This window comes from Acinonyx jubatus, chromosome A2 (assembly GCF_027475565.1).
Source record: "Acinonyx jubatus isolate Ajub_Pintada_27869175 chromosome A2, VMU_Ajub_asm_v1.0, whole genome shotgun sequence".
Classification (NCBI taxonomy): Eukaryota; Metazoa; Chordata; class Mammalia; order Carnivora; family Felidae; genus Acinonyx; species Acinonyx jubatus.
The window spans coordinates 151,289,667-151,312,782 of record NC_069383.1 but is presented as its reverse complement, the minus strand read 5'-3'; the positions used below and the strand labels follow the sequence as shown (position 1 = coordinate 151,312,782).

Sequence of the window (23,116 nt, the reverse complement as noted above, 5' to 3'; positions counted from 1 at the left end):
GATTCCATCCTGGCCAGGGTTCTCCTCGCCTGATCTTTGCAAGGCGCCAAAGCTCCAGCACACTCTCTGGTCCCGGGCTCCTGCCCCTGAATCTTCCACACTCCACGACTCAGTGACTTCCCTGCCCAGGGGCCTTGGACCCCTGAACCCATCCAGGCTCCGCAGAGCCTTGGAGCCCCCTGGTGGAGAGGACCTATTCCAGCGGGATCCTATTCCAGCGGGATCCGGTCTCCCAATGCTGGAGGGGCTGGAGACCTCTGGTCTGGGGCACCTGGAGTCACCTTGAAAGCTGCATCAGACTCTTGAAGTCGATTACAGTGCAGCCAGAAGCACCCCTAGCACCTCCCTCAGGCATGGTGATCATAGACCCCCACCCTAAGCACCCCAAGAATCATTCCCAACGAACAAATCCCAAGACCAGTCACCATCGGGTGGCCTCAAATTGTCTCAGGGACTCCAAATGATCACAGTAGCCCCCTTTCCTGGTGTGGTCTGGCACCCCTACACTTGCATACACCTTCATCTGTGCTCAGGGCCCGTGTGATGCTCACAGGCATTCACAACCGGTCCCCACGGTTTCCCTGCTTTGGATCCCAGGGCTTTCCTTGGGCTGTGCGTCCTTCGCTGAGGGCGGCAAAGGGGTGAAGATGGTAAAGGGTTAGGGTTAGGGTTAGGGTCACTGATAAGCAGCAGGGAGGCAGAGGTTGTTATCCAAGAAGCCTGGGACTGGGTCCCCTGGCTGTAGGTCCCCATGTGCAGCTTGTCAAAGTTATAAAAATGCACCCATACCCTGCACTCAGTGGATTTTCTAGCTGGAAACAAAGACATCATGTTTATGACTTTTGCTTTCTCGAGTTTTTGGCTGTTGTGAAGGTAGGAAATTTCCCACTGACCATGACTCTGCTCTCGTGCTGCCTACTCCACAATTCCTGAGTTGCAATGAGTGCCCTTTGAAAGGAAGGATAGTGTCAGTACAAGGGCAGAGCCAGATGCAAAGCTGGCTGTTACGTGAGATGGTGATGGCACTTGTGTGGCATAGGACTGCAATGAGTGTGACCCGAGCTACTATTTGCAATGATTCGGATTGAACTTCCTCCCATCTAAGACATCATGAGAGAAAGGCATGCTGTTTTTTACATATTACTGAAAAACAGAAAATGCCATTGATCCCCAAACTCCCCCCTAGTGCCTGAGGGACCAAAACATGAAGCTGAGAGACCACGGAAATATGGAGGTGCTTGTCATATTAGGAAAATATGCACAACTCTCTGGACTTGGAGCTTGGCCCTTCTAAGTGCTCAATGTATTACAGAGACTGTCGTTAATAATCTCACGGCTCCTGAGGAGGGTGCTGGGACCCTGCTCAGTGACTGCCCAGCCCCACAACGACCCCTTCTGTGGTGCAGACAGAGGTGGAGGCAGGGCTTCTTAAAATCATGGATGCGGCTTTATTTACCAAAGGTGCCAGCCCAGGGCTGGTTCTGCCAGCCAGGCCCTCAGATGGCTGTGGGGGATAGGGGGTGTCCCAGCTCAGATCAGTCCTGGTGGCCACGGGGGCAGTGTTCCCTCTTGGGGCTTCCGCCCGGCGGCACCAACATGGGCAGCAGGTGCCGGCACCGCCATCTCAGGAAGGCACTTTCAGCTTCGGGGTCCCCAGGAAAAACTGCAGGACACGGTCGGCCAGGAGCGCCAGGCAGAAGTCCAGGAGCAGGACCTGGGCGATGACCAGCTTGAACTGCGGGGCAGGGAGCACTGGTGAGCTGGAAACCCACAGTCGGGGTCCCAGGCTGAGTCGTGGGGCCACGTCCACGGGGCCACTCACCTCCACGGGGATGTCCACGAGGCCAAACTGACTGTTGAAGTCAGGTGAGGAGCCAAGGAGCAGGCCCACGATGGCCAGGAGTGACACAGCCAGGCTCCACACCAGGGGCCTGTTCTCTGGTAGGCTCTCCATGAACGGTGGGCCCTGTGGGGACAGATGGATGGACAGTCAAGTGCTGTGGGGGCCTAGAAAGTGGGCAGGGTGAACTCAGGCATGGGCTGGACCTCACTTTGTAGTTGATGGCAAAGGTGGCCATCTGCATGGCCATAGCCATGATGTACACGGTGCTGTTGACCAGGCTCGGCTCAAATTCCTTGTACAGGTCCACAAACTGCTCCTGCCTGCAGCAACACATGGGGGACAGGGCCATCCTAGGACTCTCACCATCCCTGCACAGAGCCAGGGCTGTCCCTGGCTGACTCCACTGCCTGGCTGTGGTCACCACAGGGCAATGCCTGCGTGTGCATCCTCGTGCACCCTCCACCGCAGGGACACTGCCTTCCGCCCCTCCCCAACCCCCATGCTGGGACAGCACTCACTTCTCAGGGCTCCGGGCCTGGGCTTCGCTGTACAGGTAGACGAGACTCAGGAAGTGCACACAGAACTGGAGCACGACCGTGAGGACAGTGTATAGGTTGAAGATGTTGGGCAGGGGCCGCTCTCGGGAGAGAGTCTTGAGGGGCTGCAGCAGCAGGGTGGGGGGTCAAGGTCCAGGCTCACCCTGGGCCTACTCTCCCACCCTGCCTCCTAGCAGGGCTCATGCAGAGAGCAGTCACCAAATCCTGGAGGTTATAAGTCAGTACCAGTCCCTGGAGTCCTGCTTGTCCCCCAGCACCTCAGTCTAGATGCCATCACACCCTCAGCCAATGCCTACACTCCACACAGCAGTCAATGGGCACTTAAAGTCCATCCTCTTTCCCCTTGTTCTACAATAAACCAAAGCCCTCTTTGGGGCCCACTGGGTGTGCATGGTTGACAACACCCACCTCCCACCCTCTCCAGCTTCCAGGGCCTCTTTTGCATCAGCCCATGCCAATCTATGACCTTTCTGTCTACTTCCTGGCCGGTTCCCTCATTCTGTAGGGAACCCTACGGGCTCCCCTGAATGACCACGAGGCTGTGCACTGTGAGTCACTTTGTATTTTTCACGACACCGCACACTTTGAGTGGTCTTAATAATTATTTTCCCCATCTGTCCTCTCCTTGTCTGTGGGCTCTATGTGGCCCACCTGAGACCCCAGCTGGCAGACAGTGCTGGGAACCGAGTTGTGCCACTCTGGGGAGTCTCAGCATGTACCAGCCCTGTCCCCTGATTCTCATCTGTGATGTGGGGATGACAGTTCCCACCCTGAGAGCTGCTGTGAGGACAAATGGATGACACGTGGTGGTGTCTTTAACAGCCCATCCTAGCTAGCCCAAAGAGGCAAAGGGACTCGTGGGCTGGGGAGGGAACCCCTGCTTTGCCTGTGTCTCAGCCCACCTTGGAGCGGGAGATGAAGAGGAAGCAGCCGGCCAGCAGCAGCCCCTGCAGCGTGGCCTGGAAGTCACTGAACTTGACGCCCTCCAGGTAGAGAACACTCTGGCTATAGGCCAAGATGAGGGCATTGAGGGCCAAGATCTTGAACATCTGCAGCGTGGTCACCAGCGTGCAGCGGCCTTGCTTGATCACATGGCAGACTGCGGGGGGTGGGGGAGGAAGGTGTGGGCGTGGGTGCCAATCAGGATAGGTCTGGGGTGGGCACGAGGGAGGGGCTGGGGATGGGACTCACTGCACTGGATAGAAGACAGCTTGGAGGTGAAGGGTGCAGCGATGCTGGCGTCCCCCAGCTTCACGATGGGTGTGCTCTCGTCCTCCAGTTCCCGCAGCACCTGGCTCAGGCGGTCCTGTGTGGTGGGCGACACGGGTGAGACATGGCCACCAGGGGATGCTGGTGCCCCCCTCCTGAGACTCACCCGCTGGGAGGCCAGCTGCTCCTCGGGAGGTGGGAGCCCCGACCTCTGCTTGGCCGCCCTGGAAGTGGCCCGGACTCCACTGTTGCTCAGGATGGGGCTGTCTCGAGGTCGTCGTCGCCGTTCAACAACTCGCTCGGGGGCGTTGGCCAGGAGTGCCACACCTGGGGGAGAGGCATGTGATTGTATGTCTGGAGCCAGAAGGAGCCTGCCACTCAGGCCCCGTGAGGAGTACAGAGTGCAGAGTCTGCTCACAGGAGCCCCAACTTCCTCATCTTAGCCCATCTCCCCAGGGAGTGTCTCAGAGAGCATCTATCTTACTTTCCACATTTAGGAAGCAAAACCCAAATACACAAAACACAAAGGAGACAAAACGAACAGACTCCCTAAGTCTATTGCCAAGGATCGTAATTCTAAGACGTAATAGGTGATAAACACCACAGTTGATTAATAAATCAGTTAAGAATCTCGAAAGAGCTACAAGTACGCCAGATCAGTTTTTAAACATCAGCCCGATGACTACATTCTGTTCACAGGAATCCAAGCCTATGAACGCTTGGCAATTGCCTCAGCTTCCATTTGTGCATCGCCACTTGTCCCATCTCTCACTGGCCTCTGGCCCTCAGTGCCCACGTGGTCCCTGCGTGGGGCCGGGGGGCCTCAGCAAACCGAGCTGTGTCTGCCACATGGAGCCTCCCAGAGGCCCTGATGCCCTCACCTCACTCTTCCTCAGACACCTGTGTCCCTTCCAGGCCTGCAGGTCCCAGATCCCCAATCCCACTGGCCCCTGGCTCAGCGACGTGTCTCTGAAGCTAAGCCTAAGCCCGTGCTGGCAGAACAGCGATGGAAGCGACAGTCCATCAGCTTGAGGGACTCACCCACGTCAGCATGCTTCAGGGCACCAACGTCATTGGTGCCGTCGCCACACATGAGGGTCACGTAGCCCAGCTCCTTCAGGCTGGTGATGACAAACTCCTACGTGGGCAGAGATGGGTGGAGTGAGGGCTCTGTGCCGCCCCCAGGGCCCCACCTGCCCCTCTGCCTCCTCTGTACACACCTTCTGTTTGGGGGCCACGCGGGCGAACACCTGCACATGGGGAATGAGGTGAAGCAGCTGCTGGGGGTCCTCGGACTGCAAGTGGGCCAGGCCGTCACCCGTGAGGCACAGGGCGTGCTCCAGGGCCAGTGCCTTTGGGGAGCCCCTAGCCAGGGGCAGTATGACACTGCCATCGATAGAGCGCCACACACAGGGTCGACCTGCAGGGCCAGAGCCCAGGGTCAGGGAGAGGGGTTCAGCCGCTCAGCAAATCCCCCTCACATGGACCTCACATATACGGTCCTAGTCTCATCTCCCTGAAGCATGTTCTTGCCCTCACCCCTCTTTATCCCTACCAACCAGGTCCACACCTGCAGCCCAGGAACCCCACAGATTGTTCACAGAACCCTCCCATACAAAGGATTCAAGAACCCAGAGCCTAGGCCACTGGCCTGAGACCACATGACAGTCAGATTCAAATCTAGACAGCCTGACCTCAGGAGCAAGGCACCCCTACCCCTGGGGCCTGCCTGAAATCTTCCTCTCCTAGGGCCTGGACACCCTGAGTCACTTCCTCGGGCCAGACACTGCTTACCAACCACTTCCTCTTTCTAGATGGCTGGCCTAGACGTGGATGCTGAGTGACAAGGACGGCTGAAGGAGGCCTTCTGGCACTGTATGGCTCATCCTGGGCTGTCCTGGCTAGGAAGGAAACCAGCCTCCACGTGCCTTTTGTTGTGGCCGTTTTGTTAGAGCAGCTTCATCTGCCAATCAACAGTCCCGACAGCCACCTCTGGGCCACCTGCCTACAATCCCTGGGCTCTGGAAGACCATAGTGCCTGGGGCTGGGACAGAGACGACAGAGATCTGGCACTAACGCATTGACTGGAAGGGCTGGGAGATTCTAGAATCCAGCACAGTTCCCAAAGCTGCAACCTCCTCTGATCTGCAGCCTGGTGACATTCCAATGCATGTCATTCCCCAGCCAGACGCCATCCCTTGGCATCTAACAATCTAACAGACCCCACACCCCACCAGCCGGAGGTGCTGGGGCTGGATGTGCCCCTCAATGGACTCTACCTTTGGGCACCACTTGCAGCCAATTTGGTTACTCAGAAATGACCAGAGGCCATGAGCTCTGGAGTCAGGACACCTGGGAGCAAATCCTCCAAGTACCACTGAGCGACTGAGGTCGATGAGTTTACTTCTCTTTCCTTGTCTACAAAGTGGGGGCCCTAACAGCTGACCTTGTCAGTTTCCTCCTATGGGGTGCGGAGATGACAAGGGTGGTAATGTGCACCGCGCCCTCTGCCTGGGGTTTGGTCATGTCAGCATCCCCGTGCTTACGAGAACCCTCACCAGGGTATGACAGCCTGCCGGCCCCAAGGCAGGTGTGAGGACAGAAAACACAGACTGGCTGACGACAACCAACCACCCTGACTGTAAGTCATCGCTGATCCTGGAACCAGTAGCTGCTCGCACGCTGCTGGACACACAGGTGTGGAACTCCCTGGCCAGGGGGCCTGAGCATGCCGACGAGGCAAGGCTATGTTCCTCAGGCCTGAAATCCAGGTGGGCCACCAGACAGGAGCTGTTCTTGGACTCAGGGTCCCCCAGAGCCCAGGGCTCCACGGCGCCTCACCTTTCTCTGTGGGAGGCTGCAGGATCAGCGTTTGTGCCTTTTCAATGAAGTGCAGCTCCTGAGCCACGTGGCAGGCAGTGAGCGGGTTGTCACCTGTGATCATGACCACCTGGCAAGAGAAGAGGGCTCAATGGGGCAGGGCTCAGCAGGTCAAACTCCAGCCTGGAGACCTGGTGATCGAGTCCCCTCTAGAGAAGGCCACAGAATGAGGTCTTGGTCTCCTAATGCAGAATGGGTTCCAGGGGCCACAATCCACCCCAACTTGGTGGCGTTTTATGCAAATAATTCACGTGTGCATGTCTTTCTGAAAACACTCAAGCCTTTTCTGTAATACAAACTAAGAACCAGCTACTAGTGTGGACCCCCTTGGCTTGGTACCTGCCCCAGGCAGAGGGGAACAGATGCTCCAGCCTTTGCACTTAGGGCCCAGTGATGGGAAGACGGGCTGTGATTGCTGAGAGCCAGGTGGGTGCCGCTCATGTCACCACCTCTGTGACTGCTCACTCACCTCCCACATTCTAAACTGCATCCTGAGTCCCAAACTAGAAAACAGAAACCACAGGACAGATGGATGCGGTCTGTCTGGGAAGTGCCTCTGTATCCCCTGTCCCAGCTCCAGCTCTTCCTGTCTAGGATGGGGTGGAGTGGGGGAACTGCCCTTGCATCCCAAGGATGCTGAGGGCCAAGGAAGCAACCTGAGATGGGTGGGCACAGGCCGGGTCCCCAGGCATCCTCAAGCCTGGAAAAGCATTAGCACCAGAGCTGTGACGGAGCTCAGCTGAAATCCAAGAAAGACGTCCTTGCTATTGAAACCTGGATACCCGCTCAAACCTGCCCCACTGAGGGGAGAACTGTCCTCTACTGTCACATCCCCCTCTCCGGAAGGAACAAAGACCCACCCACCCGTCAGGCCACCCTTGGGGCCCAATGGGGAGGGGTGTGGCAGCCATACCCGGTGGGACGCATTCTGGATCTCACGGATCACAGCCTTGGAATCGGCCTTCAGCGGGCAGGAGACCACAATGAAGCCCACGAACTTGAGGTTACACTCCAAGGCCTCCCGTTTGACTTCCCGGGCCTGTGCGGGGACACAGGGGTGCCTTACAACCCATCCCCCCATCACTTCTGAGCTGGTAAGGGAGCTCAGGGAAGGCCCCATCTTTACAGGAGGAACATGTGAGGGTCAGAAGCTGAGAAGTGGGGAGGGCGACCCACAGGGGCTCAGCAGTGCTGTGTGGTTTCCCCACCGTGGGGCCTTTCCTCCCTACGTGGGCAACAGCAGGGCACGGAGCCCCTGTGACTCAGCCTCCCAGACAACAAAGTCAGACACTCCTTTGTTAATCACTGAGCACACACTCACCCTGTTCCTCCTATCAGAAACCCAAACCTCCTGCCCTCACAGAGCTTGCCTACTACCAGAAGCGATGTGAAATAAAATCACAGAAACCAGAGCACTAACTGCCATGAGAAAGGACAGCAGGGGAACGAGACAGACAGACTCAGGGAGTGGCATCAAGCAGGGCGGCTCTGAACGTAAGCCCACAATCTGGTGCGCACTCTGGAAGAATCTCTCAGCTGCCAGGTGTTAAGTGGACTGGATGAGGGCCCAGGTGGAAGCAGATAAAGGAGGAGGACTGACGGTGGAGGGGAAGAAGAAAGCCGATGACCGATGTGACGATGTAGGGCGTGAACGAGAGCTGGAGGCGCCCCAAGACCACACGGTGACAGGGTGGTTGGACAGGGTAGGGGCAGAACTGGGATGGAGACAGGAGTCCGAGGTGCTTCCTGGTGATCCCTGGGGAGGTGTGAGGACCCAAGAGTGTAGGGGTAGGAAGCTGGATGGAGGCGGGCCTTGGTTGTGCTCGGCAGAAGTGGCCTCAGGGGCCAAGATGGGATGGGTTCCCATAAGGGACAGGGCACACAGTGGGGAAGAAGGGACCAAGGACCGAGTGCCACGCAGGGCCTCCAAAGGTAGAGACATGGGAAGAGGAAGAAGGAACCATGCCTGCTCATAGTGGCGCTGACGGGAACAGAAGGCGGTGAGGACAAGGGGCCAGCAGGTGGAGAGCCTGGGCCCTTACCTGCTGGTGGGTGAGATGCCCCAGCTCCTTGTACCCCAGCGCCAAGACTCGGGCTCCTTCCCGGGAAATCTCCGTGTGGATGTGGTGGTAGTCAGGTGGGCACTGGGCGAACTGCAGGGAACGCGGGGGGATGTCACCGACCGCCCCGCGCCCCCCTTCCCCCTGGGCCGGGGCTGGCTCACCATGGAGTGCAGGGTTTCGGGGGCCCCCTTCACAGCCGCAATGTAGCAGAGATCAGTGGAGCCTAGCTTCTCATAGGAGGCGAGCACGGACATTCGCTTTAGGGCACTGGCAAAATGAAAGCGCTGGTGAATTTTCAGCCCCTGAGTTTTAATACTTCGGGGGAATACTTTCTCATCTGGAAACAAATAAGTACGAATCCTGAGGGCCTTCGCTCCAAAGAGGCAGCCAAGCCCCCGCCTCCCCCTTCCACCCCTCTCTTCCCCCCACCCCCAGACCCAGGGCCTGCAGGTGGGGGCTGGGGGGAGGCTCCTCACTCCAGGTAGGGTCAAGGCTGAGAGACCTGTGCTCAGAGGACCCTGCCTGTGACTTCTGACAGGGTGGGGCAGGCTCTACTCCCACGGGCATGGACTGTCTCAGGTCAGAGGTGAGCCTGTGCCCACCCACCTAGGGGAACATCACGGTTATAGGCCTGCCTGCCCGAGGTGGACACACAGGTGTCTCCGAGGGGTGCAGCCCGTCCACCCAGGGGTGTGAGAACTGGGCCCAAAGCTCTAGCCCCTCACCTTTGGTCAGCGTCCAGTCCACAGCTGTCAGCATAGCCTTCTCAAGTGGATCACCCACAAGGGTGCCATCATCCAGCTGCATGAGGGAGTGGCATGAGGCCAGGGCACGGTGTGTCTCTACAGGGATGTTAGACACAGGAGTGACCTCCTTCCCGTCTCTGCAAAGAGAGGAAACCGCTTGTTATGGAGTGGAGGGACTCTTGGGACTTGCTAGCCAGGATGAGGGATGGGCCTCCACTCTGTGCCAGTCACTACAGGGGCTGAGACGCATGGTCTTGGTCTTTGTGCCAACTGTGCCCATCTCAGAGACGGCTCTAGGGATCGTATGGCTGCTTGGGGTGGGAGCTGAGCCTCCACACTGCTGTCACATTGAAGAGTACACAGGGAACACCCCCCTCTGCCGTCTGATCAAACTTCAGTGGTCCACTGTCGTGGGTGGGTCTGGGTGGGTGCCGTCTGTCCCTTGAGCTCCCAGAAAGCCACCTGCTGGGGGAGAGGCCCAGGCCCCCCATGCTCACCTGAGCCCGGCCACCCCACGAACGACTAGGCTGTCGCTAGTCAAGGTCCCTGTCTTGTCGAAGCAGCACACCTCTACCTTGCCGGCAAACGGGATCCGGAAGGGCTCCGTGCAATACATGTCTGGGAAGGGGAGGAGCCAGGGTCAGGGGCTCTGCCAGGCCCCGGCCCGCTAGGCACTCAACCCTGTCCCAGGCACTCACAGAGCTTGGCCAGGGCAATGAGGGAGGTGTTGACAGCCAGAGACAACTCGATGGGCAGCTCAGGGGGCACGACTGAGGTGAGGATCAGCGTGCATTCCAGAAACAGCTTGTAGCGGTTCCGGCTGGGGTCCTTGGTGCCTGCGGAGACAGGGCCTGCCAGCCTGGGGGCCATGGGGACAGGTCCCAGCAGACAGGTGAGGGGCCACAGTGCATACCTTCAATCCACACGTAGGCAGCTGCTGCGATGGCAAAGACCAGGAGGAAGAGGATGAAGATAAAGGTCTCCAGGTTGTTTGCAGTCACCCTCTTGACTCCAAAGAGGATGGTTCGAAGCAGCTTGCCCTAGAAGGACAGGGGGTTAGAGGCCTTTCCTGGCATGGGGGGGTGGGGGTGTGGGGTAGGGGTGGCCTCCAGCATCTGACAGCACAGAGAGTCAGAGTATCCCTCTGCTGATGGGGAGGGCCTGCCCTGGGCCCACCAGTGAGTCCTGCAGCCGTGACACAGGGACCACACAGGTATGTGGGAGGCTGCAACTCAGCTAAGGGTTATAGAGACCAGTGGCCAAAAGCTGGGGGTTAGGGAAAGAAGTGGTTTAGATGGGGGACCGGGTTTTCCAGAGGGAGGTCTGGCCATCACCTCTACCAGGCAGCCCTCATGCCATTTTAGTGAAGAGTTTATGAGCATGACTCTGTACACCATCCCAACGTGTGTGGCAACAGCCCGTTCTCTGTCTGTGCTCCCCACCAGAAGCTCAGCTGAGGACAGCGGGCTCAGTCTAGGGTTTGCCTCTGCACCCTGCCCCGAACCAGTACCCTCTGTCAGAGTAAGCCTGTGGCGGGGATCTTCTGGGGTCCATAAGAGCCACTGTCTCAACTGTCTGCCTCCTGCCCTGGGGCCCACCCACCCCAGAGCCAGACAAGGGGCCATACCTGGGACGTGTTGAATCCGGTCCTAAGGACGTAGGCCACGCACCCATTGTCAACTGCTGCAGAGACAAACAGAACGAGCATCACTTGTATCTGTTCGTCCCGACTCCCGCACAGCCAAGCAGGTGTTGAGGGGGTGGGGACGGTGGGGCCAGAACACCCCCGGATCTCCCCAAGGCACCTACGCTTCAGGCCCGTGGTGGCCTTCTGTGGGGGGATGTGCTGTACCACCTTGGTGCCCCCAAAGATGACGTGGAGCCGGGAGTCGGCCTGGAGGTCCAGCACCCGGTCAGGGCTGAGATCTTCAATGGGCTCCTGAGGAGAAAAGAGAGGATGGTGAGGGCGCTCTCACCTCGGCCTCCTTCTCCATCCCCAGTCTCTCAAGAGGGGGCCCCTGGGGCTGGGTTGGGCCACTCTGACCCTCACAGGGTTCCCAGCCTGACCTCGTCTTCTCCCCACCTGCGTGTGCGCATCCACTCCTCGGGATCCCCCAACTGGCCTCACTCGGGGTTCACGCTCTCCTGGTTTCTCTTGGCCCACCCTAGTCCGACATCCCCGGTCCCTGGCCTGGACAACCCCCAACGACCTTGGCCTCTCTCTTCACCACCCAGCTCCCCTTCGTTCAGGGTGCAGACCCCCCCAGGAGAGCCGGCAGCTCCATCTAGGCACCGCACCTCCTCTGGCCTCCTCCAGCCGTGCCTAGGCAGGATCCCGGCCTAGCGACCAGCCCTCTCCCTGCTCCACGAATGAGACAGTGAGGCACGTGAGTACACCGAGCACGACCCCTACTCCCCACCCAGCACCTTCATCTGTGGCACCGACTCCCCTGTGAGCATGGCCTCGTCCACGATGCAGCGGCCGCGCAGCAGCAGCACGTCACAGGGCACTAAGTTCTCCTGTGGGGAGCGGCCTGCGGGAAGGGGCGGGAGGGTTGGACGGAAGCCGAGAGAAGGGCTCCCGCCAGGACGGAACAGAACTGTGCCTCACCGATTGACACAATGTCTCCGGGAACGATCTCATCGCTGGCGATGGGCCTCCACTTCCGGCTGCGGTAGACCTGGGTGGAAGGGAGGTGCACTCAGCTCTGCCTCTTGAGAGGGGGCATGATGCAGGTGCACGCCGAGAGCCGACCTCACCCCGCCCTCACTCCACGCCCACCCTGAGACTGGCAGGTGCCCCCGCACCCCCCCCCCCCCAGCAAGTCTCCCTGTTGGCCACACCTGGATCATGTGAGGCTTGTTGCCCATCTTCCGGATCTCTGACATGTTCCTCATCTGCTGCTGCACCAGGGAGGCCTCAAAGGCCACCAACATGGAAAGTGTGAAGACGCTGTAGTACCAGTACTCATCCAGACACCAGAGCCCCACGCAAAAAACCTGCAGGACACAGCCTGTGTGTCCACACCCCCGCCCGTCCATCCACGGGAGCACACGAAGATGGACACCTGAGGAGGCTGGGAAGGCACGCCACGGGCTGTTCTACCCACGGCCCAGGCCCGTGCAGACAGACAGATTTTCAGGTGTGGAGAAAGGAGACTGCTCTGGCTGTGGAAGGCCCAAGGAACGGGGTGGGGGGAGAGCCCAAGCTGCTGTTTACCTGGAACACAAAGAAGGGTGCCGTGGCTCTCTCCTTGAACAGCTCTGAGAAGTCAGGCACCACCATCTCGGCCCTGCAAGAGACCAGACCCCACATCTTGCTCACAGCGTGAGGCCTCGGGAGCCCCTCGGGAAACAAGGAGCCAGGAGGGACAGTCCACTCGACTGTGACTAGCATGCTAACTGCTGCCAGCCCTCTGCTCCACAGAACCCAGGTGAAGCTTCTGAATCAGCGACAGGTTGTTCAGGTAGCCACGCACTCGAGCAGGGTTAGTGCAAGACAGAACCAGTCATCAGACTGGGTGACAAGCAGGCGGAGAAGGAGTACCTGACTGTGCGATGGGGGCCCTGAAGCTGTGCAGAAGAGGCCTGGCTGTGGGGTATTGTGGGGTCCCCTGGGGGCTGAGCCCCACCCTGATTTCGAGAGGGGAGGTCTGGAGCTGAAATTTCCCCCAAACTCCCTCAACGAAAGCCCCAGAATTTGAGGAGTGGGGCCTAAGGGTGTGTTCTGCGGCATTGTGTGTGATAGCCCAGCCGGGCCAGGGAACGAGCCAGGTCAGCCTGGGTCCTCCTCGCCCTGCCCTTAGAGATGAGTACTAGAGGTGAGATTCGAGAAAAAGAATCCACTGTGATAAAAACAAACAATAACAACCGGGGCCCATTCCGCATTGTCAGGTGACTTTGCATGAGGCAGGAAGGTGTGCAAGGGGACATCCCATGCCACCATCAAGGCTGACCTTAAACAGTGAAATAAGTAAAAAATTTCTTATAAACCTTCCCACTACGTTGCTATTTGAAATAACACATTTGTATTTTTAACGTTTGCTTATTCTGAAAGTGAGACTGTGTGCACCTGCACGTGTGTAAGCACAGGGGAGGGGCAGAGAGAGGGAGAGAGAGAATCCTAAGCAGGCTCTGTGCTGACAGCGCGGGATCGATTTGGGGGGGATCGATCTCACAAACCCTGAGATCATGACCTGAGCCAAAATCAAGAGTCAGATGCTTAACCAATTGAGCCACCCAGGTGCCAACCCCCCCAACCCACCCCGCCCCTGCTGCCACCATCTGTAATTTTTAAAAAGCAATGAAGTCAGGGAAGAATTCCCCAAAGGGTCTAAGGATTTTCAGGTCGAGGATGATTATCATGGTGGCAGGGACAGGGGCTCTGAAGTCCAGCTCTGCCCCCTCCCAGTAGCGTGTCGGCACTGGTGGTTTCAGTGACTGAAGAGAAAGCACATACGTACAAGGCAGCTGGCATCCTGCCTGGCACAAAAGAGAGCCAGGGTGATCACTAACAATTCCTTTTACCACTCTTCCTGAAGCGCTGGGAAAAATACGAGGACAAAGATAACAACTTACACTCAGGAAAAAAACTTAAAAACAAAGAGAAATAGGACACCTGGGTGGCTCAGTGGGTTAAGCATCTGACTTTGGCTCAGGTCATGAACTTGAGGTTTCTGAGTTCGAACCCTGCATCGATTCTCTCGCTCTCTCTCCCTGCCCTTCCCCTACTTGTGAGTGCACGTGCGTGTTCTCTCTCAAAATAAATAAACTCCAAAACAACAGGGGCGCCTGGGTGGCTCAGTCACTTGAGCATCCGACTTCGGCTCAGGTTGTGCTCTCACGGTCCGTGAGTTCGAGGCCTGCATCGGGCTCTGTGCTGACAGCTTGGAGCCTGGAGCCTGCTTTGGATTCTGTGTCTCCCTCTCTATGCACCCCCCACCCCCCCACTCATGCTCTATCTCTCTCTCTGTCAAAAATGACTAAACTTTTAAAAAAAAATAAAACGACAAGACTAAAAATAAATAAATAAATAAGCCAGAGAAAAACTATAGTAATTACAAAACGAGGATGAACAGCCAACTCCGGGGCCTCAGGCCAGGCTCCCATGAAGAGCTGCATGCACTCCCGCTGGAGGGCCCTCCAGGGTCCCTGTCAGCAGGCCAGTTCAGGGGAGACAAGACTACAGCACATTTCTCAAAAGGTGCCCGCCATCTTCACCTGGGATGTATTGTTTATGTATTTATTTTTTTTAACGTTTATTCATTTTTGAAAGACAGAGAGAGACAGAGCACAAGCAGGGGTGGGGCGGAGAGTGAGGGAGACACAGAATTGGAAGCAGACTCCAGGCTCCGAGCTGTCAGCACAGGGCCCGACACGGGGCTCGAACCCACAAACCGTGAGATCATGACCCGAGCCGAAGTTGGAAGCTCAACTGACTGAGCCACCCAGGCGCCCCTGGGATGTATTGTTTAAAGGGTGACCTCCTCCACCCCACTTCCTAGGCACCCTGACGCGGGAGCGTGGCACGGCGGAAATGGGAAAGGGGCCACTGGCGCGGCCAAGCATCCCTGCTGTGACCGTGGGCAGAGCTCCAGCCCTGTCAGAACACGGGGGCACCCTGGGACTCACTTATTGCTCCCAAACTTTTTCTCGGCCGCGCGGATCTCAGAGTCCTCCTGGAAGCCTCTGTTGCTCTGGTAATATGAGAAGGCATTTCCCACAGGAAAGGCCACAGGGAGGAAGCGCTTCTTCTCCAGGGCATCGTAGGAGTACTTGATCTTCTGGAATTCGAAGGACAGCACCTCTTGCCCATCTTCGCCCTGTGGGAGCAGAGGCATCTCCGTGGCAGAAGCCCCTAACCTGGGCGTGCCTGCCAGTGCCTGGGAGTCCACCCCCGCCCCCCACCCCGACCCAAACCCTGGGCTGGGCGGCCCAGCAGCAGGTCCCTACCTCATCCCGGTGGAGGGCCACAAGCTCAGTGGAGCCATTGTTGGGAGTCGGCACCACCTTCACGAAGGTTGCTTTGCTGGTGTCGTACTCCTGTGAGAGACAAAGTGCTGCTGCTGAGCCCTTCCCACCCCCCAGCTGCACGGCCCCCACCAGGGAGGCTGCACGCACCGCAGGTCTGGGCGCAGAACACGCCACTGGGCTCCGGAGGCTGGCCCGGCCGCTTCCCCATCTGTCACTGAGACATAGACACTACCTGACCACACTGCTGGTCTCGTGTCATAAAATCAGGAGTGATGGACAGCACCTGATGCCTGGGGCGCTGCTGAACTCAAACAGGAAGAAGGGCCCCCCCCCCCCCCCCCCGCATGAGATGTGCCCTCAATGCACATGGGCCGAGCCCTGTCCCAGCCCGCTGGCCTGCTGCTGCTCTGCCTCCCCTCCTTTAACCGTTCATCACGTGTCCTGAAGTGACCAGGGACGACGAGGCAAGACTCGTCCTTGCCTCAGCTAAGGGCCTCTGCACAAGCCGTTTTCTCTGCCTGGAACATGCGGTCACACACTCAGCTTCAGGCCCTTGCTCAAATGTCACCTTCTTAGGAGCCCTCCCCTGGAGGAGGCTCCACGTAAAGGGCCCTCACAACACTCCTTTCCTCGTCCCGCTTTTTCCTTTTGAGCACTGATGGCTGAGTACGAGCTCTACCTCTCTCGCTAACGCCATGAAGGCAAAGGCTTTCGTCTATTTGTTCGCTGCAGGCCCCTCAGCACCTATGACATGGAGGCACTGGCTGGAGGTCAGTTAGTGCTCCCTCAAGCCCATGCTGCAGCCAGCTCGCAGCTGCTGGGCCAGCCCACTCAGCCCCTGGGACGTGTGTGTTTGTGCGGGGAGGCGCCAAAGGGTGACCCTCAGTAGAAAGGCCCTGACCCTCGGGGCATTCACCGGCATGGAAGCAAGCGGAAAAGAACGACAAAGACAAAACATTAAGCGATGAACTTGGGGATGGGAATGCCGCGGAAAAAAAGTGCAAAGTGCTACGTGGGGCCGGCCCCACGCCAGGAAGGCTGCAGTCATTTCAGGCTCTTCTCACTGTGGAACGGGAGGTGGGTGTTACAGTTCTCGCTTTACACAAGGGTGAACTGAAACCCAGAGAGAAGCACCCGTCTGAGATCTCTGATCCTGGGTCTGCCTGTCCTAACCCCACAGTCACTCAGCTCCTTGTCCTTCATCCCTGGAGAGGAAGTGAACAGTCACGTTTTTTACCTGCAGGCCAAAAGGCAGCTGGACGTTTGGGGAGAGACGTCACACTCTCTCCAATTTCCCTCCATTTTTTGGTCCCTCATTGGAATCTTTCGTTGTACTGACCTGAAGCCACCAAGCCCGTAAGTTTGAGCCCCTCCCCTGGGATAAGGCTTGTTGGGGAAACAAGAGACTTTATTCTCTCAGAAGAGAAAGAGGACCCAGCCCATGTTTGCAGTCAAAGAGAGTGGACTTCTCTTTCTGCCGCCCTTAATGCTGCTCCCTTTCCCTCTCTTTCCAGCAGACACATGCCTGGGATCAAAGGGGAGACTGGCTGGACCTCAGTGCCCATGGCTCCAAACATGCCACTGTCATCCAAGGCAGGCCCAGAGAGCGGTGGTGCAGTCACTGATAGTAACTGCTGACCCAGGGCAGCTCTCCCTATCCAGATCCTCGCAGTTAAGGGTCAGAAGTGCTACTGTGCTTCTAAAAGTGTGTTCTGAAAGAAGTCCTCACTGTCACCACACTCAGCTTGCAGGCAGGCATAAAGAGACAAAAAGCAAAAAGCACTTGAAGTCACTTGCTCACAAACTGCTCCTGCTCCTCTTAAATGCTTGCTATGACCAAAGTGCATTTCAACCTAATTTTGGTCCTAGTATGTGAGGGCCTGTAAACACCTGACAACAGAGCTCTCAAACCTCCACAGACAAGTAAACTCACCCGGCAGGTCTAGCCTCACACTCTGAAAACCAAAGTAGTAGACAGAGACACAGGGGAAGAAAGTAGGACCGTTTCTAGAAGCAACCTAGTACTTGCTATTATGGTCGCTAGCATTAACAAGCCATAACAAAGAAGAACATATGTCGGATCCTACGCTGAGCTTTTTATAGATATTAGCTTCCCGAGCCTAAATGACCACACTAAGGAGGGATTCCAGAAAAAGGAAATAACCTGCGTCAGGGTCGCACAGCAAGTCAGTAGTAGGGCCAGGGTTTGGACACTCAGAGGGCAACGCTGAGGCCCAGCAAATGGGAAGCCCGGGATGCAGTGGGGACCTACACAAACGTCGTGACTGCGACCCGCCGCAAGGTTCGACCGAGTCGAGGGTCAGGCTCGTGCCCGAGCACTTACCGGGGTGCAGGTGAGCGCGCAGTGCGCGTGCACGGACCAATGCCCCGAGAGGACGGTGAGCGCGTGCGCGAGGCAGATGCTGGCGAGCACAAGCAGTGCGGCTTCGGGTATCTGCACCCAGCTGCTGCCCCAGCCCCAGCAGCCGGCGGCCGCGGCGCCCAGCCAGGCCGGGTAGAGCAGACCCGCGAACGGCAGCACCGTGAGGCGCCGCAGCAGTGCCAGCCGCCGGTACGGCCACACGGCAGCAACCAGCTCGTCACCGCTCGCTATGAGCGCCGGCCCGGCGGCGAGGAGGGTGCGCGGCTGCGGCCCGGGCTTGGGCTGCCCGCCGGGCCGGGCCCCGCAAGGCCTGGCCCCGCAAGGCACCGCGTTGCCCACCGCAGCCGCCGCCGCCATCTTTCCCAGCGCCGCACTCGCTTCCGGGCAGAGGCACCGCCTCACTTCCGACGGCTTACTTCCGGTGAACCTTGGGTGCCGCCATGGCAGCTGGGGCTAGGGAGAGCCGGACAATTGCAGAAGCTGCGTCCGGAAGTTGTTACTCAGGGCGCTGCCATGACAGGCTGAGGCCGGAAAGAGAGGTAGGGCGCGGCCATGACAGAGAAAGTCTTGAAAGGGCTAAGGCTGCCCCCGCCGCCCTGCCACGCCGGACTGAGACCGGAAAAGACGAGGCTAGGCGGGCTGGGCCCCACCATGACCACTAAACCGGAACTGGGGAGCCCTTGTCCTAGGCTACCGAGCAATGGCCTGTTTGCGTATCAGGGGCGGAGCCTGGGCACTGCGGAGGCGGGGCCAATTACTGAAACGCAGGCATTCTGGGGGCGAGGCCAGGATCCGCCGAAGGGGCGGGGTTTGTCACGGGGTTGGGGCTTGTTAAGGACCGGGATCCTTGGTTGGTCTCGGCGCGGGGGAGGTCCCTCCCTGGGGGTCCCGGGGGAGGGCAGGTGCTGACAGGCATACAGAACACAGCCACAGCTCACCAGAGCGATCATGAAATGATGATTACACACACGTTACTACTTTAACATAAATATACTAAAAATTGTTTATTTGAGATTACGTATGTTGTGTAATGTTTACTCTCCTGCTACTATTGCTTGAGCAAAACCACAATAGGGCTAATTAACAGCGGCAATTAGTAGTATTTGGTAGTACTACAAATAGAAAACATTGTTTCTCAAACAATATGTTTGAGAAAAATGTATAACAACGCTTTTATGTTTCTTTCCTCTCACATAAAAATTTATTCGAACTGCTTTTTAAACTCTTTATAGGATATTTATATTTGTAGGTTATATTGTTGCATATTCTTAGGGTAGTAAGACTTTGTAAAAAGAGAACATAATAAATGCAGTAGGACTTCGTTAATATTCTTTTTTTTTAATTTTTTTTAATTTTTGAGAGAGCGTGAGTGAGCAGGGGAAGGGCAGAGAGAGAGGGAGAGAGGATCCCAAGCAGGTGCTGCGCTGTTAGCTCAGAGCCAGATGCAGGGCTCCAACTCACCAATTGTAAATCATGACCTGAGCCGAAATTTGATGATAAATTGACTGAGCTACCCGGGTGCCCCTTTAGTTAACATTGTATATTTAATGAAAGTAATGATGACGTTTCTTTCTGTCCCATTACGCAGTAGAATATCTTTACTCTTTCAGTTTTCTTTTCCAATAATACTTATCTGAGTGGACTGCAACCCTTAGGACAGCTTTTTGTTTTATATAGTGATAAAACGAATGCAGTCAAAGGTGATATCACTGATTTGCTTCCCTGCTTTTATCAAGCCCACGGATTACTCAGATTCTTGGTGGCATTCTAATGTGATAACATGAAGCTGAATATTGTCTCGACTAAAGCCTTGCAGAATGGATTTTACTTGTTAGGTTTTTGACTTGGATAGTTTCTAGATCTTGAAAATAGGGTGCGTTTGTTTGTTCTGAAGACCCTATTCGTCAATCAGGTCTTTGCATCTATAAATTCATAATACATTGCTATCTGTGTCCAAAATGTTCATTATTTTTGAACACTCTAGAGCACATTGGATGTCATCGTAAGTTAAACCTCCCTTTCTCAGGGACAATGATATTAAGCACATAGGTAATTTGAAATTGTGATATCAAAGCTAGACTCCAAATAGCTACTTTATTCAGAAAGAAACTGAGAATATCCTGTTAAATTTGTTGATTTAATTTTTTTAATTTAAAAAAATGTTTAAATTTTAGAAAAAAATTTGAGAGAGAGAGAGAGAGAGAGGGAGAGACCGTGAGTGGGGGAGGGGCAGAGGGAGAGAGAGAGAGAGAGAGAGAGAGAAAGAGAAAATCTTAAGCAGGCTCCATGCTCAACACAGAGCCCAACGTGGGGCTCTACCCCATGAGCCTGGGATCATGACCTAAGCTGAAGTCAAGAGTTGGAAGCTCAACTGACTAAGCCACCCAGGTGCCCCTTGACTGCCCATTTCTGAATACATTTTGAATTCTGAATCAGTCCTTGTCGCAAAAAAGTGAGTCTTTTTTAGGGGCACCTGGGTGGCTCAGTTGGTTAAGCGTCCAACTTCAGCTCAGGTCACGATCTCACAGCTCATGGGTTCCAGCACCACATCAGGCTCTGTGCTGACAGCTCAGAGCCTGAACCCTGCTTCAGAATTTGTGTCTCCCTCTTTCTCTCTACCCCTCCCCCGTGTCTTTCTCTCAAAAATGAATAAATGTTTAAAAAAATGAGTTTTTTTTTTTTTTTTTTTTTTTGCTGTATGAGGTTTTAGGAGCAGTCACTTCATACCTGTCTGGGCTCCTATGGCTTCTTCAAAGATCATCGGAGAGTTTTAGAGAGACAGTACCTAAGTGTCTGCTTTACTAGAATTGTTTTCTCCACTCTAATCTTCAATGCATTTCTAAATTAGAGGACATTTTTCTTTTGTCTATTTTGAAACTGATATTATGACGGTCAACTAAAAAAAAAACACCTTTTTTTCAAAGTTTATTTCTTTTATTTTTTTAAATTTTTTTTCAACGTTTATTTTTTTGGGGACAGAGAGAGACAGAGCATGAACGGGGGAGGGGCAGAGAGAGAGGGAGACACAGAATCGGAAACAGGCTCCAGGCTCTGAGCCATCAGCCCAGAGCCTGATGCGGGGCTCGAACTCACGGACCGCGAGATCGTGACCTGGCTGAAGTCGGACGCTTAACCGACTGCGCTATCCAGGCGCCCCAAATTTTTTTTAAATTTTTTAACGTTTATTCATTTTTGAGAGACAGAGAGAGACAGAGCATGAGTGGGGAAGGGGCAGAGAGACAGGGCGTCACAGAATCTGAAGCAGGCTCCAGGCTCTGAGCTGTCAGCACAGAGCCCGACGCGGGGCTCGAACCCACAAACTGTGAGACCATGACCTGGGCCGAAGTCAGACGCTCAACCAACTGAGCCACCCAGGCGCCCCTATTTCTTTTATTTTGAGAGAGAGAGTGTGTGAGAGAGAGAGGGAGAGAGAGAGAGAGGAGAATCCCGAGCAAGATCCACACTGCCAGCACAGAGCCCAAAGTGGGGCTCGAACCCATGAACTATGAGACCATGATCTGAGCCAAAGTCAAGAGTCAGATGCTTAACTGACTGAGCCACCCATGCGTTTATTAGAGCGGTTTTAGGTTCAAGCAAAATTGAGAGAAGGGTACATGATTTCCTATATATCCTCTGCCACCTCAGAAAAATAGCACCCTGATTAGCAACATCCCTCACCAGAGTGATACATTGTTACCAATAATCCCAGTGCCTGTAGTTCATCTTTGGGTTCACTCCTGGTCCTGTACATTTTATGGGTTTGGACATATACAGAATGAATGTGTCCATCATTACAATTTCATACAGAGCAGTTTTACTGCCCTGCAAGTCCACTGTGCTCTGTCTCCTCCTCTCTCCTTCTCTCACCTCCTGGGAACCACTGATCTTTAGTGTCTTCCATAGTTTTACCTTTTCCGTAATGTATCATTGGAATCATACAGTGTGTCCCCTTTTCTGATTGGCTTTTTCCACTTAGTAATATGAATTTATGGTTCCTCCGTATCTTTTTATGGCTTTATATCTCACTTCTTTTTAATGCTGCATAATATTCCATTATCAGTTTGTTTATCCATTCACATACATCTTGGGATTTCCAAGTTTTGAATTATGAGTAAAGCTGCTATAAACATCTCTGTGCAGACTGTTTGCTCATTGATGGCTACATGGTGACTTCTAATTAATTCTCGACTTTATTGAGATGTAATTGACACATATCATTGGGTAAATTTAAGGTGTACAATGTGATGATTTGGTGTATGTATATATTGCAACATGCCTACCACAATACAGTCGACACCCTTTTAACCCTTTACCTCACCATTTTTTAAGTTTATTTATTTTGAGAGAGAGAGAGAATCCCAAGCGGGCTCCATACTGCCAGCACAGAGCCCAATGTGGGGTCAACTCACAAACCGTGAGATCATGACCCAAGTCAAAGTCGGACACCTAACTGACTAGCCACCCAGGCGCCCTTCACCATTTTTTGTTGTTGTTACAGTGAGAACATTAGAGCTCTACTTTCATAGCCACTTTCAAGTATACAATATTGTTAATTATAGTCACCATAATGTATACTAGATACTCAGAATTTACATCTTATAACCTGAAGTTTATATTCTAACCGACATCTCTCCATTTCTCCCACTACTCAGCCCCTGGCAACCACCATTCTCTCGAGTTCCATGTCTTTAGGTTCCACACGTAAGTGAGATCATACAGTATTTGTCTTTATCTGTCTGACTTATTTCAGTTAGCATAATGCCCTCAAGGTCCACAGGTCCAACCATGTTTCTACAAAAGGCAGGATTTCCTTCTTTGTGACTAGTATTCTAATACATATATTAGAATATTATATGTTAACATAGTTATATTAATATTATATTATATTAATATATAATATTATAATATAACTACAATATAGTTATATTAATAGTTATATGTCAATATAGTTATATTAATATTATATTATATTAATATATAATATAATATATTATATATTATATTATATAACTATAATATAGTTATATAATATTATATTAATATTAATTGTATTAATATTATATATTAATATAGTTAATATTAATCTATACATATATAGAATATTATATATATATAATCCCACATTTAGCTTTATATATAATATTTTCTTTATCCATTCATATGTTGGTGGACACTTAGGTTGTTTCCATGTCTTGGCTATTATGAATAATGCTGTCATGAACATGGGTGTGTAACTATCTCTTTGAGCTAACGATTTCATTTCCTTCAGACATATGCCCAGAAATGGGATTGCTGGTAGTTCCATTTTCAGTGTTTTTGAGGAGCCTTCATACAATTTTCCATAGTGGCTGTATCAGTTGACATTCCCACCTACAGTGCACAAGCGTTCTACTTTCCCCACGCCCTTGCCAACATTTGTTATCACATGTCTTTATTATGATAGTTACATTAACAGGTGTGAG

General features: G+C 54.3%; 1 protein-coding gene across 1 annotated transcript; it reads right to left on the bottom strand.

Annotated features, from left to right (window-relative positions):
• Positions 1-1,425: 1,425 nt before the first annotated feature.
• On the bottom strand, positions 1,426-18,049 carry ATP13A1 (ATPase 13A1). Its single transcript, XM_015065624.3, has 26 exons — positions 17,616-18,049; positions 15,251-15,340; positions 14,930-15,120; positions 12,519-12,591; positions 12,143-12,298; positions 11,910-11,979; positions 11,726-11,832; positions 11,108-11,237; positions 10,926-10,981; positions 10,212-10,338; positions 9,997-10,134; positions 9,796-9,916; positions 9,278-9,435; positions 8,714-8,889; positions 8,532-8,642; positions 7,403-7,528; positions 6,451-6,559; positions 4,830-5,029; positions 4,651-4,747; positions 3,776-3,936; positions 3,592-3,706; positions 3,303-3,499; positions 2,362-2,504; positions 2,052-2,163; positions 1,823-1,966; positions 1,426-1,735 (listed from the first exon to the last, which is right to left on the bottom strand). Exons 1-26 carry the CDS (start codon positions 18,009-18,011, stop codon positions 1,625-1,627), a joined length of 3,615 nt encoding a protein of 1,204 aa, XP_014921110.2. The 5' UTR covers positions 18,012-18,049; the 3' UTR covers positions 1,426-1,624.
• Between the last annotated feature and the right edge of the window lie 5,067 nt (positions 18,050-23,116).

Bases quoted from the DNA above. Each gene is read 5' to 3' on its own strand.
- ATP13A1 (XM_015065624.3), bottom strand. From the start codon at position 18,011: ATGGCGGCGGCGGCTGCGGTGGGCAACGCGGTGCCTTGCGGGGCCAGG. The intron at 9,917-9,996 runs GTGAGTGCCTGG...TCCCCTTCCCAG, and splicing joins CATTGCCCTGGCCAAGCTCT to ACATGTATTGCACGGAGCCC. The intron at 8,643-8,713 runs GTGAGCCAGCCC...CGTTCCCTGCAG, and splicing joins CCGAAACCCTGCACTCCATG to TTCGCCCAGTGCCCACCTGA.